Raw genomic sequence first — 15,899 nt, 5'->3', positions numbered from 1 at the left:
CAAGATTTTCAGTGAAGATAAAAATTTGGAAATTACAGGGCATACAAACCTAAAGGCCAAGATGAATCCTACTTATACTCTCTTTACAGTCTGATGTTAGTAGTGCATTTCAGTGAATAGGCATCCAAATACACTGTGGGTCATTTGCTACATCCCATTGCAATTTCAAAAATTTCAATGATCTTGACCTCTATTGTCTCTCTTTATGTTACCAGTTTTTATTATGATGAGAACTCAATTGCAGAGGATGTTTTGATTTTTTTGATTTTTTTTCAATATTTTAAGGATGAGCCAACAACAGGAATGGATGTAAAAGCTCGCCGTTTTCTGTGGACATGTATACAGCGAGTGGTTCAAAAGGGCCAGTCTGTTGTCTTGACATCCCACAGTATGGAGGAGTGTGAAGCATTGTGCACTAGACTTGCTATAATGGCAGATGGACAGTTCACTTGTTTAGGGAGCCCACAACACTTAAAAAATAAGTAAGTTCCTTCCCATTTTGCTGTTAAGATAAATATTCATTTATTCCTGTAAATACAGTGCTTTGAACCAAAGTGTTGATACCATTTTAAGTGAAGTATATTATTCATAGAAAAACTGAAACTTACAAATGCTATCGGAAAATAAGTTGTGCACATAATATATGTAGTGCACTTTGAATGTGCACAATCTCAAATGTTGCACTGTGTGAAAAGCTGTCAATATTTCACAATCGGTATGTATACAAGCCGGATTTGGAAATTACCTATTGACTGAGACTTAGATTTCAGAAAGTTTATTAGAAAGCTATGCCTCTTTTTAAACATGTCTATCAAGAAATACACAGCTCTGCATATTACAACACTGTATTTACTTTGATGACTATTTAGTGTTACTTAATCATAAATGAGATAGGATACCTTCTAAATTCCTTTTCTTTCCGTAAACAACTTTCCAATGAAACTGCAGTCAGGTAACAATAAAAATATCTAATAATCAATCCTAAACAGACTTATAATCCATACTCATTTTAATTGCTTGGAAACCAATTTTAAACTATTGCAAGGCTTGGACCACATCCGTTCCTCTACCCCAACTCAAGCTGTGTCTCCCCCACCCCCCACCCCCTCTCTCTTTCTCTCTATCTCTCTCTCTGAGACACACACACACACACACACACACACTCCAAAGATTTTTTTTTCTTTCAGGTTTTGGTAATTTGGCTTGGACCACACCCGTTCCTCTACCCCAACTCAAGCTATGTCCCCCCCCTCCCCCCCCCCCCCTCTCTCTCTCTCTCTCTCTCTCTCTCTCTCTCTCTCTCTCTCTCACACACACACACACACACACACACACACACACACACACACACACACACACACTCTTCAAAGATTTTTTTTTCTTTCAGGTCCTGGTAATTTCTAGGTGCATTTTTGTTATTTTTACATCTGAAGTGCACAAGAAAGAATAACTGCTGTATTATCATCATATGTGTTGCAGGCCCAGTTAAAAGCAGATGTCTCTCTACCTAACCCACAGTGATCCCCATTTACCCCCCTCCTACCCATTATTTTCTTCTTTTTCTTATATAATGTGATACACAATGCTGATACAGATCTGTTCATGTGAAATGTCAATGTTTCATCATTGCTTAGGTTTATGTTTCATAGGAGACAGAATGGACATACCCTTTGTTATAGAACTATACTTAAAAAGTCAATCTGATGCCCAAATCAGACTTTGTATTCACCACTGGATAGTTAGATAACAGTATTCTTCACAAGCTTAAAAATAGTTTCAGCAACACTATTTTGATACTATATTCATGCCACCTAATTACTTTCTGTAGCATCACAGCACTCAAATTTGCATGGATATAAATTTCCTGGTGTGTAGCATCACAACAGTAGAATATGTGTGGAAATATATGGTCCATAACTTGCCAGAATATCATACAATGTAAGCTTTCATGCTGGAACTGACATCACTTAAAACTTGCAGGCTATTAGGCTGTGGTCAATGTAAAAAACTTTCTCCTAACATTTCCTCTCTGACTGCAAGAGACATCTTTAGAGGTAAAACGGCTGAATGGCACTACAGTCAACCATGGCCTAATAGCCTGGAAGTTTCAAGTGTTGCCAGAATATGTTGGGACAAAATGTGCTAACTTGGTAAGAAAGAATTCTTTTAAAATAGATGAAGTATCTGAACAATCTTACTAATAAAAAACAATAAATAAAAAAAGGAGTGCAAGAGAAATTTAGCTTTACTGCAAAGGTCTCCAACTCCTGAATTCATTTTGACAAATCCACTGTACCAAGATACAGACAATTCCAATATGCTCCAGTCAGCACTTGTTTCCTGTATAAGGAAATGAGGTTGGTATGGGGTCAGACACAGTCCTAGTAATTGCTGAGATATATACAATATACAGAACTCTCTAAGACAAAAGCCCTTGCATCAGATCAACTCATATAAATGTTTCATGTGGAACGATCACTCCTCAAAGATGATGTTATACGATAGTTTATTTTCTTTTATTAATTTATATTACGTAGCAATTTTTGTGTGTTACACGTTTATGAAGAACGTCAGCTTTATCCTGTAGCAGTTGAACCAGTAAAAATTACGCATAATTTAATTAATGAGAGCTGACTACTGTTAGCCATTGTGAGAAAGGTATCATAAATGGACAGATAGGTACTTAGTACTGTTAGGTAACTGTATTAATTTGAAATGGAATCTGTTAATGCATGTAACTTTTCCATTGCAGATATGGAGAAGGTTACATCCTGCTGGTGCGCGGAGAAACTGGAGTATTTGATTCTGCATTGGAATTTGTGAAACAGTATTTACCTGAGGCAGCACTGAGGGAAATACATTGTAACCAAGCTAAATATCAGATTCCTCAAAACACAGTGAACTTAGCCAAAATTTTTCATGAAATGGAAGTATGTCGAAAGTCTGGTTTTATACAGGATTATTCTGTTTCACAGACTCAACTGGAAGAGGTATTTTCTTACTGGTCTTTTATTGATATTTGTATATAAATGATAGCTCTATATTTGGTTAAATTTTTGCAAAGCATAGTTTTATTTATAATATTTTTCACTACACAGAACAAAATGTTTGCTAAGAAGAAAATGAATGCTTGTTTGTTCATTCACCCAGAGAATCATCTGTTACACATATCAGCTTAACGTAATACTGAAACACAGTTAAAATTTAACAAATGTTCAGGTGTGTAATTACTTACAGTCTTAGTTAATTCCAATAGTTACACCAATGATTCAAATCTTATCGCAGTCACAATCTGAAAGTATATTCTGGGTAGAAATATTGTATTTTTTTATCATATACCAACCTTTAATTTATATTGTTTCAACAACTTTTACTGTGTAGTATATATTATTTAAGATGATATGCTTTAACTGCCTTTTTAGACTTGTTAGTTTTAGGTGTGTTTTCTGTTTGCATGGGCGATACAATGTAGTTTGATTCACTGACTTCAAAGGCTAGTCCCCCCCCCCCTCCCACTGGCGTGTGTAAGCAAAGCTGAGCTCTTGTTCAAAGATCACGAATAGAGCTGCTTTTTATGCACCAAATGGATTAATATATGGTAGAAATAGAATCTCCAACTCTCAACACACTTTTACAACTTGCTGATTATTGCTATTCATTTCTAATTCTCATGGCCCTAAGTTATTTGCTTGATCCCCAAAAAGTGTGTAGCATAGCTAAGGATTGAGAGTACACAGAAACATTATATAAACATGTGCTACTTGTCACACACTGATGAAGAACTTGTGATGAAGCAAGCTGGGATCTTTTTACTTCCTCTCTTGTTTTACCATCTGCCTTCTTAAATTTATTTTTTCATTTTAAATTAATTACTATTAAAATATATGAGTATAGTCTGCATTTCCATAAAAGAGAAAGGTTGACCCTCAGTCTGAAAGAAATATAGCACCAGACCTAATTTTGTGCTTAGTCCATTTGAAAACATGTTAGCAAAGCCAGCCCTTAATTAATTCCAAAATAAGTACCAGGTTTCTCAATTTTGTGCTTAGTCCATTTGAAAACATATTAGCAAAGCCAGCCCTTAATTAATTCCAAAATAAGTACCAGGTTTCTCAAAAGCATTGTTTATGTAAATATTTCTGTTAATTTCATTATTTAAACAAATAATTCAGCCTAGCCTTCATGGTTGAAGAAATTGTTAAAAAGAGGGGATTTTCCTATATATTCCGTTAATTGATGAATTATGTCTTAATTGTAATTTCTGTCAATTAAACAGTGAACAATGTATAGTTTCAGTGCCTATTATTGTGTGGATATGTAAAGGCCCTAATTTTGGCCCCGAGACTGTCAATGGCCAATGTTCAGACAGGAAATCTGTATCAGTTTCAAGTTACAATAATGCATTAATGTAACAGTGGAATTAGTGTAACATAAATAGGCCGTGTCTTAAAGCAACAACAGTGTATGTTCAATTTATTTGAGAAATAGTGAACTGGGTGGTTAGGTATTTACTGCTCATAGATGTTCAACAGCAAACTAATGCAGCTGTATGCCGATGTTTGCCTGCAAACTATTAATGAGGCTTATCAAAAGTTAACCAGTAGTGGACTGGCCACATAACTGTGTAATATTGGGGGTCGTGAACTGAAAGTAAAAAAACTGTGCAACTGTCAGTTACATCATTTACAGTAGTCAGTGTTAAATTTCCATCCCCCATTTTTCAGCCAGTAACAATGCAGTATGTCAACACTGAGGACTATCTGCGAAGAAATAAAGCAGGCGAATGTCACAAACTCCAATAATACAACATTCTGATCTCATTTTTTGTACTAGTATCTTTGTGCACCCCATTCCATTGCAAGTAACAGTCAGTATTCATCTGTGAAAAGGTATTTCTTACATAACTTAGGAAATTTTCATCTACATTTAATGTGTTAGTATTGTTTTCCCTCTTCAAACTCAAATGCTTGCTGATTGTCTCCTTTATGTTCAGAAGTAATTACATAATCAACTGTAAACATTGCTGAGGCTTTCATTTGCTTTCTCTATATGAGTTCTGATATTTTACTCGTAATTACAATGTTGCAGTTATCCTCAAAGAGAGTGTTTCCTTGTGAATCATATTGTCTGCAAAGTTATTAACATATACCAAGAACTCCCTACCTTAAGAAACTCGTATGTTAATGTATTTTTTATCTGATAAAATTTTTGCTTCATGTAAGGCTTGTACAATCATATCCTCTGTACCTTGTTCTGTAGATCTGGTCAAATAATTCCTTCAATACACTTCTTGTCCACAGTAACTCTAGTTTCATTAGTAGAACTGTATGGTGAACAATGTCAAAGAATTTCATTGTCAAGTGCGTGAAGTACTGTACTGCAGCTGATTCTGTATGTTGATAAGGTGACTATTGTTCAGATAATTTATTAGTTGGTATTTTATAATTTTGAAGAATGTCAGCAGTATAGAGGCAGGCCAGTAATTTTCTGTGCCTTGTATTTCACCTTTCTTTACTAGGGACACAAATTTTGTTTGTTGTGGATATCCTGGAAAGTTAACTAAGGTGTGGGACTCATTTGTTATGTCAGTTGAAGGAATGTGCATGCCATCTAATGCATTTCAAGTACGTAGACTAGCTCTTCTTGTTTGCCTACAGGCTGTTTTTCAATTTTTGTTTCCTGACTTCACACTATGTTGTGGATTTCTCCATCATCACCATCTACTTGCTCCATAACTTATTGCAGAAGCTGTATATCTGTTTGTGGGAATTTTTGTTGTATCTTTACTGCAATACTGGAATAATGTCAATTCATGAAATTTGCTAAGCCCTGTGGGACATTTATTGAGCTTTTCTATTTTGCAATCTTCCAGATTTATTTTCCTTTATTTCCAGAACTAAATATTATCTTGTCATTTGAAGACTTATTTACAGCAAGCAATACCTTCCTGTAGATACACTGAAACACCAAGGAAACTGGTATACGCATGCATATTCAAATACAGATATATGTAAACATGCAGAATACGGTGCTGCAGTTGGCAACACCTATTTAAGACGACAAGTGTCTGGTGCAGTTGTTAGACCAGTTACTGCTGCTACAATGGCAAGTTATCAAGATTTAAGTGACTTTTAATTTGGTGTTATAGTCTGTGCACTAGCGATGGAACACAGCAACTCCAAGATAGCAATGAAGTGGGTATTTTCCCAAACAACCGTTTCATGAGTGTACCATGATATCAGGAATGTGGTAAAACATCAAATCCCTGACATAGCTGTGGACAAAAAAAGATCTCGCAAGAATGGGACCAACAACAACTGAAGAGAATTGTTCAGTGTGACATCTACATCTATCTACATCTACATCCATACTCCGCAAACCACCTGACGGTGTGTGGCGGAGGGTACCCTGAGTACCTCTATCGGTTCTCCCTTCTATTCCAGTCTCGTATTGTACGTGGAAAGAAGGAATGTCGGTATGCTTCTGTGTGGGCTCTAATCTCTCTGATTTTATCCTCATGGTCTCTTCGCGAGATATACGTAGGAGGGAGCAATATACTGCTTGACTCTTCGGTGAAGGTATGTTCTCGAAACATTAACAAAAGCCCGTACCGAGCTACTGAGTGTCTCTCCTGCAGAGTCTTCCACTGGAGTTTATCTATCATCTCCGTAATGCTTTCGCAATTACTAAATGATCCTGTAACGAAGCGCGCTGCTCTCCGTTGGATCTTCTCTATCTCTTCTATCAACCCTACCTGGTGCGGATCCCACACTGCTGAGCAGTATTCAAGCATTGGGCGAACAAGCGTACTGTAACCTACTTCCTTTGTTGTCGGATTGCATTTCCTTAGGATTCTTCCAATGAATCTCAGTCTGGCATCTCCTTTACCGACGATCAACTTTATATGATCATTCCATTTTAAATCACTCTTAATGAGTACTCCCAGATAATTTATGGAATTAACTTCTTCCAGTTGCTGACCTGCTATTTTGTAGCTAAATGATAAGGGACCTATCTTTCTATGTATTCGCATCACATTACACTTGTCTACATTGAGATTCAATTGCCATTCCGTGCACCATGCGTCAATTCGCTGCAGATCCTCCTGCATTTCAGTACAATTTTCCATTGTTGCAACCTCTCGATACACCACAGCATCATCTGCAAAAAGCCTCAGTGAACTTCCGATGTCATCCACCAGGTCATTTATGTATATTATGAATAGCAACGGTCCTATGACACTCCCCTGTGGCACACCTGAAATCACTCTTACTTCGGAAGACTTCTCTCCATTGAGAGTGACATGCTGCGTTCTGTTATCTACCAACTCCTCAATCCAATCACACAATTGATCTGATAGTCCGTATGCTCTTACTTTGTTCATTAAACGACTGTGGGGAACTGTGTCAAAAGTGTAACGCTTCTGTAAATTGCTGCAGAGTTCAGTGCTGGGCCATCAACTAGTGTCAGCATGTGAACCATTCAACCCTGCATGTCAGCAGGAGACTGTTCAAGCTGGTGGAGGGTCTGTAATGGTGTGGGGCGTGTGCAATTGAAGTGATATGGGACCCCTGATACGACTCTGACAGGTGACGCGTACATAAGCATCCTATGTGGTCACCTGCACCCATTCATGTCCATTGTGCATTTCTACAAACTTGGGCAATTCCAGCAGAACAATGTGACACCTTACATGTACAGAATTGCTATAGAGTGGCTCCAGGAACACTTTTCTGAGTTGAAACACTTCCGCTGGCCACCAAAACTCCCCACACATCAACATTATTGAGCATATCTGGGATGTCTTGCAAAGTGCTGTTCAGAAGAGATCTCCATCCCATGTAGTTTTACAGATTTATCGACAGCCCTGCAATAGTCATGGTGTCAACTCCCTCCAGCTCTACTTCAGGCATTATTTCAGTCCATGCCATATTGTCTTGCGGCACTTCTGCATGCTCACAGGGGCCCTGCACAATATTAGGCAGACGTTTTTTTGGCTCTTCAGTGTATTTTTATAATGGCTATGAAATGAGCCAATAAGCATCTACATCTACATTCACAGTCATACTCTGTAAATCACTGTGAATTTCATGACTATGGTAACATTCCATTGTGCCAGTTCTTAGGGCTTTTTCCCGTTCCATTCATTTATGGAGCTTGGAAACAATGATTGTTAAAATGCCTCAGTGTGTGATGTGATTAATCTAATGTTGTCCTCATGTTCACTCGGAAAAATATGTAGAGGGTTGTGGTATATTTGTAGAATCATCACTTAAAGCTGGTTGTTGAAACTGTAACCTGACTCAGGTTTATTTACATCTATCTTCAAGAGCCTGCCAGTTCATTTATTTCAACACCTCAGTGACACTCTCCTGTGTGTCAAACAAACCTTTGACCATTCGTGTTGCCCTTCTCTGTATATATTGAATATTTCCTGCAATTCCTACTTGGTTGAGCCACACACACGTGAGCAATATGCTAGGATGCATTGTACAAGTGATTTGTAACAATGTGATTTGTAGACTGATTGCATTTCCCTGGTGTTCTACCAATAAACTGAAGTCCACTACCTGTTTCACTATGAATGAGCCTTTGTGATGGTACCTTTCATGTCCCTACAAAGTGCTACGCTTGGGTATTTCTATGAGTTGATTAATTCCAACTTTGACCTTCTGGTATTATGGTCACAGGATGTGACACTTTTGTTTTGGGAATGAATGATTTTAGATTTAAAGCAAACCTACAATCTTTGCGCAACTTTGAAATCTGTCTGAATACTGTGCAGCTTCTTTCAGACTGTACTTCACTACAGATAACTGCATCATCTGCACAGAGCCTGAAGTTACTGTTAATATTGTCAACCAAGTCTAAGGATACTTTTGGAATAGCTACTAAAAATTCAGTTTAAATTCTGAAGAGAATTTTGCATATGCTTACACTTCACATCTCAGCTATGGTTTCAATAACACCTGTGATACATATTATGTTTTGAAAAATGTCTTTTGTAGGCTTGCAGATTGATTGACTTTTCCAAACCACCTTTTACTCTTTTTATTTGGGCACAATATTAGTTACGTACTGAAAAGAGCACACTACTTACTTTGGAGTGCTGTAGGCATTGTAGAACAAGTACTAGGGGGCACGTAGCCCACCAGGGAATGTTGCTTCTTTCTTAAAAAAAGTGCTGCTGCATTGATAGTTTTAGTGATAAACTGTTGATTTTATCCAGTATTCCAATTTTATTTTCATATGGTACACAATTCTTGAAAAATCACCACTAAAACAATCACTTTCTATTATCATTGTGTTGCAGGTGTTCTTGCACTTTGCAATGGAGAATATGGGTTGAGATCGATGCTCACTAAGGTAATTAGTAAAGATTTTCTGAAATTTCAGTAACGTACATTATCAATAAAGTGTAAGAATATTTGTATGAACAATCTGTGGTACACACAGGATACAGTGTGTGTCTTTATTGTGATAAAATATGACTATGGTTTGCTGCTCTGTTTTATAATATGCACTTATGTACCAACTTTCACTTGTAATATATAGCTGCATTGTGTCACAAAAAATATCAGATCTTGAGAATTAATGTAACATAGTACAAAATCCCTTACCATTTAATGGAACAATAGGGTAGTGCGCGATAAAAATTTTCTGTGAATATGTTGTACATAACAGAACTGATTGTGTCAAATGGCAGTTATGAGATCAGAATGAAAATGTCTCAACCTGGCATTGTAAGACTGTATTTACACCTAAATGCACCTATTTTTTTACTTTATGTTCTTTTAGGTACTGATCATGGTGTGATGGCTTGTGAAGTGCTCAAAAGTGTATGTAATAGGTTGGATATTCAACAATTTGTACTGCAAATCCCTCAATTTTCTCATTTCCGAAGTACAGGGTGTGTGTAAAATTCAGGAACACTTTCAATTATTTCTTGCACAAGAACTAAACATTGTACAGATGTCATACATATTGCATTTTGGAGAAAAACTCTGAAAGTTTTTTTCTTACACACATTCGATATGCTAAACATGAGTGACCCGGCCAACGGCAATACGGTGATCAAATTCACTTCCTGTATTCTCTCCCGGAGCTGCTACATCACATGGTAGAGGCAGAACATACACCAGATCTTTGATGTGTCCCCACATAAAAAAGAAATCACACGGAGTGAGATCTGGTGATTGGAGAGGCCATTTCATGAAAGAGCTGTCCCCTTCTCTAGCACGGCACCTGAACTCACCATGTTTGCGACTAGTGCTGACTATTGGAAAATTACCAAACTACACTGTGGTGGTATACATAAAAAAACTTTCAGGGTTTCTCTTCTAAATGACATATGTGAGATATCTGTACAATGTTTGGTTCTTGTGCAATAAATAATTGAAAGTATTCCCGGACTTTATGCACACCCTGGATAGTTTTCTGCATGTACTTTGCCCTTATGAAAGGTATCTCTTTATCTTCCAGAATCAAGACCCCTCCTCAAATAGGTTATCACCATTTCATTGAGAAGACTGATAGTTGCTGTCACTTATTATTTTACTCTTGAAAGGCAATCAACAAGAAATTGCCCATTTGCATCTCCTAGAGCACCACCCATAACATTTGCAACCTCTTTTTTGTGCAGATATGTCAATTGAATTATTTCTAATTCTGTTTAAACATTGCTGAGGAATTATATTTCATATTTGTTCTTGTGGTTAATTCTTAATGTAAACTTTATGACACTTCCTTCTGATATGTCTCTTGAGTGTATTGCCTTATGCATCTTTAAATGTCAGTCATTTTGTTTGATATTATGCCCCTTTGGAATGTGCTTCATGCGGATCTTCATGGCTTTATTTGATTTCATTTACCTATTTCTTTAACTGATGAAAATTAAGAAGCAGACACTCTACGAACCTATATTATATGAGGATAAATGTCCATAGCCATATAACCTAAACAAAGAATTGGTTTATGTCTGGGAGACTGTGTAGAGTAGGTGTTAACCAAAAATTAAAACTGTGGATAGTAATACACTAGACTCTCGCTAATCCGGCCATTCGCGGAAGTGCCAGATTATTGAGTGCCTGAAATTTAATTTTTATTATTTTATTCATTTATTTTGAAAACATAGGGGATGTAGAGTACTGTACTTTATTAAACGGAAGGATACAGTTTTAAAACATACAGGATATACTTTATTAAATAAAAAAATACATTAATTTTCAAAGAAAACGTGGTCCTTGAGTATATACTGTAAATAATTATACAGTCGTATCACTCACTATGAAACATGTCCCTAATTTTTAACTGTCGTAATGATGATACATGACTGTGGCATGCTTTATCACACAACCGCTTTACAAGCATTACATTGGTACTGCAAGTATCTGGTTGTTGCATAAGGTACTCCAGGAAGACCATAGGAGCTTCAGCACCAGCAATTGGAGAATCTTCATCCTCGCTCCTCCTGTGTCTTCTTCTTTATCACTTTCATCATTACTTTCTTGCACGCTTTTGATTATTTCTTCGTCTGTTAAAGTTTGGTCCTTATCACAGTTTCTTCATTCAGCCACTTAGTAACATCTTCATCATCACGCTCTTCACTTTATCCCATGCTTCGGCTGCTGGGAAAACATCACCACATATGTTAATTGCTTTCTGCACCTTCAGCATAGTCTCGATAGTCATTTTAACTTTCGTTCAGCAAGGAGACAAGAAGTGAATGTCAATAATAGTGTTTAATTGATTCCAAAACTCCCTGGTCCATGGGCTGAATTAAGCCTGTCACATTGGGTGGGAGAAAGAGTGCATGTACATGTAGATCATCGGACTTTAGAGAAGCTGGGAGCATTGTCAGTTATAAGGATAGCTATCAATGGAAGCTTTTTCTTCTTTAGGTTTTTTCTCACTGCTGGTACAAATGTTTCATGGAACCACAGAGAGAATATTTGTCTGTCCATCCACGCTTTCTTCTGAGCACAATCTGCACTGGTAGAGTATTTATGTCAGTTTGTTGAAAACAACATGGATGATGGGATTTTCCAATCACCATAAACGGCAGTTTATGACTCCCGTAATGTTTTTGAAGGAAGCATCTTGTAAAAGAGCCCTGTTTCGTCAGCATTAAACAAGGCATCAGCAGTTAAACTTCTTCCTCTATTATCTTCCGTATCTTGCTTACGAACTCATCAGCATCCTTATCGTTAACTGAGCGACTTTCCCTGGTGACTGTCAGCTGCTGAATGCTGCTGTGTCTTATACATATAAACAAAGAAGATGTGACTTATCAAACGAAAGTGCTGGCAGGTTGATAGACACACAAACACTGCCACCACAACAAGTGTGTGTGTGTGTGTGTGTGTTGTGTGTGTGTGTGTGTGTGTGTGTGTATACCTGTCCTTTTTTCCCCCTAAGGTAAGTCTTTCCGCTCCCGGGATTGGACAGACTCCTTACCCTCTCCCTTAAAACCCACATCCTTTCATCTTTCCCTCTTTCCTGATGAAGCAACCGTTGGTTGTGAAAGCTTGAATTTTGTGTGTATGTTTGTGTGTCTATCAACCTGCCAGGACTTTTGTTTGGTGAGTCACAACTTCTTTGTTTTTAGATATATTTTTCACACGTGGAATGTTTTGGCTTTTTTCCTTTATAATTGGGCCACTGACTGGAATTCCTTTACTGCATTGTTGTATGAACCGTCTGTAAACAGCTATGTCCAGTTCTTCATTCTCACTCTTTCGCATAATCTCCCATTTTCCCAACTCACTATCCATTTGTGTTGAGTACTGTCGAATAACATCTTTCTTTTTGATGTCATAAATAATTGCTCGCACAGCATTGGACTGCACAGCAATGGCCTCCTGTGAAGAACCTCGATTTAACTTATCTAAAATTTCAAGTTGCTGCTTGAGGTCTAGCGTAATGTGTTTCTGTTTAAAAGACATGAATCTGAACTGTAAAGAAAGCAACAATTTCAAATACAGTATATAAAACATTGTTTAACTAAGCACAGTGAACATGTTTTTGGATGAGCGCTGGATTACTGAAAGGCCGGACTACTGAGAGCCGGATTAATGAGAGTCTCATGTGTATATAATTATAATTTGGTGAACATTGCAATTTTCTTTGGATTCAACCCATTTATCACCAGGAACTACCTTAAATCTAGAATTGTGAGTTTTAAATTGATAATATGTTTTTCCATCTAAAATAAAAAGAAACTAAAGTATGAGTAATGCCACTATATAATTTTATATTTTCCAACAGGTGTCAATGTGACAAAAGGAGATATTGCAAGGCTTTGAGAATCTCCAGTGGATAAAAAATATTCTACTTAGAAATTTGATCTGATAAGCTGTCACGTGGACATTACGAGTTCTTCAGAGCAACCCGAAATCATTGGTATGCATTGTGATTTGGTGGTGATCACAGTTATAAAACTTATCCTGTTGATAAAGATGGAGACAAATTCTACTTACCAGGTGGCAGCAAGTCACTTACAGTAACACACACATACTTTTGGACTGGTGATTTCTCTTATCCTATAGAAGAGGTCTATGTTGGAATAAATGAATAAATCAAAATACAACAAGATAGGACAAGGGAGAAATTGACAATTCAATAAAAACAGATGAGCAGCCAGAGAAATCCAGACCAGGAAGAGCTATAAAATGGGAATGAATAATCCTGGAGACACTGGAGGTCAGTAACAAGACTGACTTGTTCCAGCTAGATTGTTTTGGGGAGGGGTGGGGCAGTGGTGGCCAAGTAGTTCACACCCATGTGAAATGTGAGCATTAGGACTGCCCTGAAAGCAGCCTATGCTTATGCCTGTCCACAGGCAAGCTGATAGGCAATCATGGGTGCCCATGCCCCTGGGATAATGTTGGGACAACATAATTTAGAGGAACTAACTTAAATTGTAGAGTGTTTTCCCACTTGTGAAAACCCAGACACAGAGAAGCAGGCTACACCATCAACATGCAAATATTATGTTACATATTGTGGTCTGTGACACAGGCTGTCACTTAGTGCCAGTTGAGACTGTGTTTCTGTTTAACTAAAAGCTCAGTGATGGTTTTCCCAATACAGAAAACTGAAAAGTGGTTCCATATCAGGCATTGTAGGGCAATTTAATATCTCCATTTAATGGAACCGAGTATGGTTGCACATTGGTTATGACACTAGAATTTTGAGCTGAAGTAGTGGGTTCAAAATCTTGTCATGCTACTCAAATTTAGGTTGTTTGTATGTATTATTACTGACAAGAACATGGTTTGTGGAGGTTAAGTGGTGATAACAATTTTCTCTGGGATAAATTTGAAGAACACTGGGTATGATAGACCTCAGAAAATACTAACTGTGGTGTAATGTCAGTCAACATATTGTGCACGCTTGTCCTGGAGGCCCATTAAACAGGAGTATCAAGGAAGCCTCAACCACAAACATACACTAATATTTTTCTTTTCTTGCTGTAAATTGTGAGTGTTCATTCCAGAGGAGTCTTCATGTACTGCCATGAAGGATCAAGAACAGCTTCATAATTCATTCCAGGACAAACTATTCAAACACAGCACAAAGAAACAAAACTGAACATGGCAAATACCGTGGTAGTGAGTGGTTTCTTTGCGAAAGAAGTTTTGCAGAGAGAGGGGAAAAAGTGCTAATGACCAAAGCTTTTAGACATATTAGGGAATTGAGGGCTAAAGGAAAATGGCATGCACTAAACAACCCCTTGTTGCTTTTGACAGATATCAGTAATATTGGGGATAGGTGATGAGGCACAGAAAATTACCTTGTAACCAAGGTGGTGCAGTAACAACTAAAAGCTAAGACAGTGACAAGATGGTTATATACCTGTGCAACAAATCTTATCCAAAGAGATACATTTACTGGGAATGGAAAGTTGCACAGCTGGAAGCATTTCCCTAGAAATAATAAAAACTTTGAAAGCACAAGTAAATTTTGTTTGTTGGTAAGCCTAACAGATACTGAACAATTAAGTGTGATGAATACCAGTACTGAAGAAATTCATCATTCAGAACAGAACCACAGACTTCTCTGTGAAAATATTGTGTTACAGAATTAGACCATTGTATGGAAAGCACCCTCGAGATAAACAATGCACAAGTTGAATATTCTAGTTCTTATGTTTGCTTTCAAAAGATAAAATAATTATGGGTAAGTCTAACAAAATGAGAGTGACAGAAAGAGCAAATTGGTTGATCAGAAATGGTTAGAGGACAAATGCAAGGGTGTGGAAGCATGCATAACTAGAGGAAAGGTAGGTATTGGGTACAGTGTTGGTTTGAATATTATGATTAAAAGAGAGGCCACCAGTTCTGTTTAGAATCTGACAGGGATTCCCTTTGTCCTATTTAGGGTTGGAACCTAGTATGATTCTGCTGAACTATGCTGAGAATACAAGTTTACTTTTATTTCCGTTATGTAGATGGCTGTACTTAGCATTTCTTCTTGTCAAAAAGAGTATAGAAGGTGTTGCAGAAGTTTGGTTATTATTACTGCAAGATAATCATCAAGTAAGATCCTTTTTTATATCTCAGAGAACACTAACTAGAGACTTTCTAGTGCATAAAATAAACTTTTCCTTTTTTTGTGCCAGTCCTCATACTTTGACCAACTCATTTGGTTGCTATTTTCTTTATGGTATGAAGTGATGGACTCATGCCTGAAAAATACATACAGAACCAACTGGACTCGAGTGACCAAACATTGCAGAAATTTGGCATGCCTGTGGCTGTTTCACACACTTTTAATAATCATTTGCCCAATACCATAGTATGCACTTTCTCAAAATTTCAGTCTCTTCTTGTAGTTTTTGGATGTCAGGCTTCTGAATTTACAGGGGAAGGCTAACACCTTTCAATTCAGCAGCTTTC

The 15,899-nt window shown here is 37.3% G+C and overlaps 1 protein-coding gene across 3 annotated transcripts in view; it reads left to right on the top strand.

The window, feature by feature from the left end:
- LOC126336982 (ATP-binding cassette sub-family A member 7-like) overlaps window positions 1-15,899 on the top strand; it is a 585,480-nt gene that overhangs the window by 549,433 nt on the left and 20,148 nt on the right. The window contains exons 45-48 of one of the 3 annotated variants that reach the window (XR_007565029.1): window positions 286-482; window positions 2,753-2,990; window positions 9,314-9,366; window positions 13,267-13,401. Coding sequence is in view for 2 of the 3 variants with exons in the window: in XM_050001217.1 (XP_049857174.1) it covers window positions 286-482; window positions 2,753-2,990; window positions 9,314-9,349 (471 nt within the window). In the remaining variant the exon portion in view is untranslated. The remainder of the gene's footprint in view (window positions 1-285; window positions 483-2,752; window positions 2,991-9,313; window positions 9,367-13,266; window positions 13,402-15,899) is intronic. The other 2 variants (XM_050001217.1, XM_050001219.1) reach the window with 2 other exon arrangements.

The sequence above is a fragment of the Schistocerca gregaria genome, chromosome 2 (assembly GCF_023897955.1).
Source record: "Schistocerca gregaria isolate iqSchGreg1 chromosome 2, iqSchGreg1.2, whole genome shotgun sequence".
Lineage (NCBI taxonomy): Eukaryota > Metazoa > Arthropoda > Insecta > Orthoptera > Acrididae > Schistocerca > Schistocerca gregaria.
The sequence above is the reverse complement of the archived record's forward strand: the minus strand, read 5'-3'. Positions and strand labels throughout refer to the sequence as shown.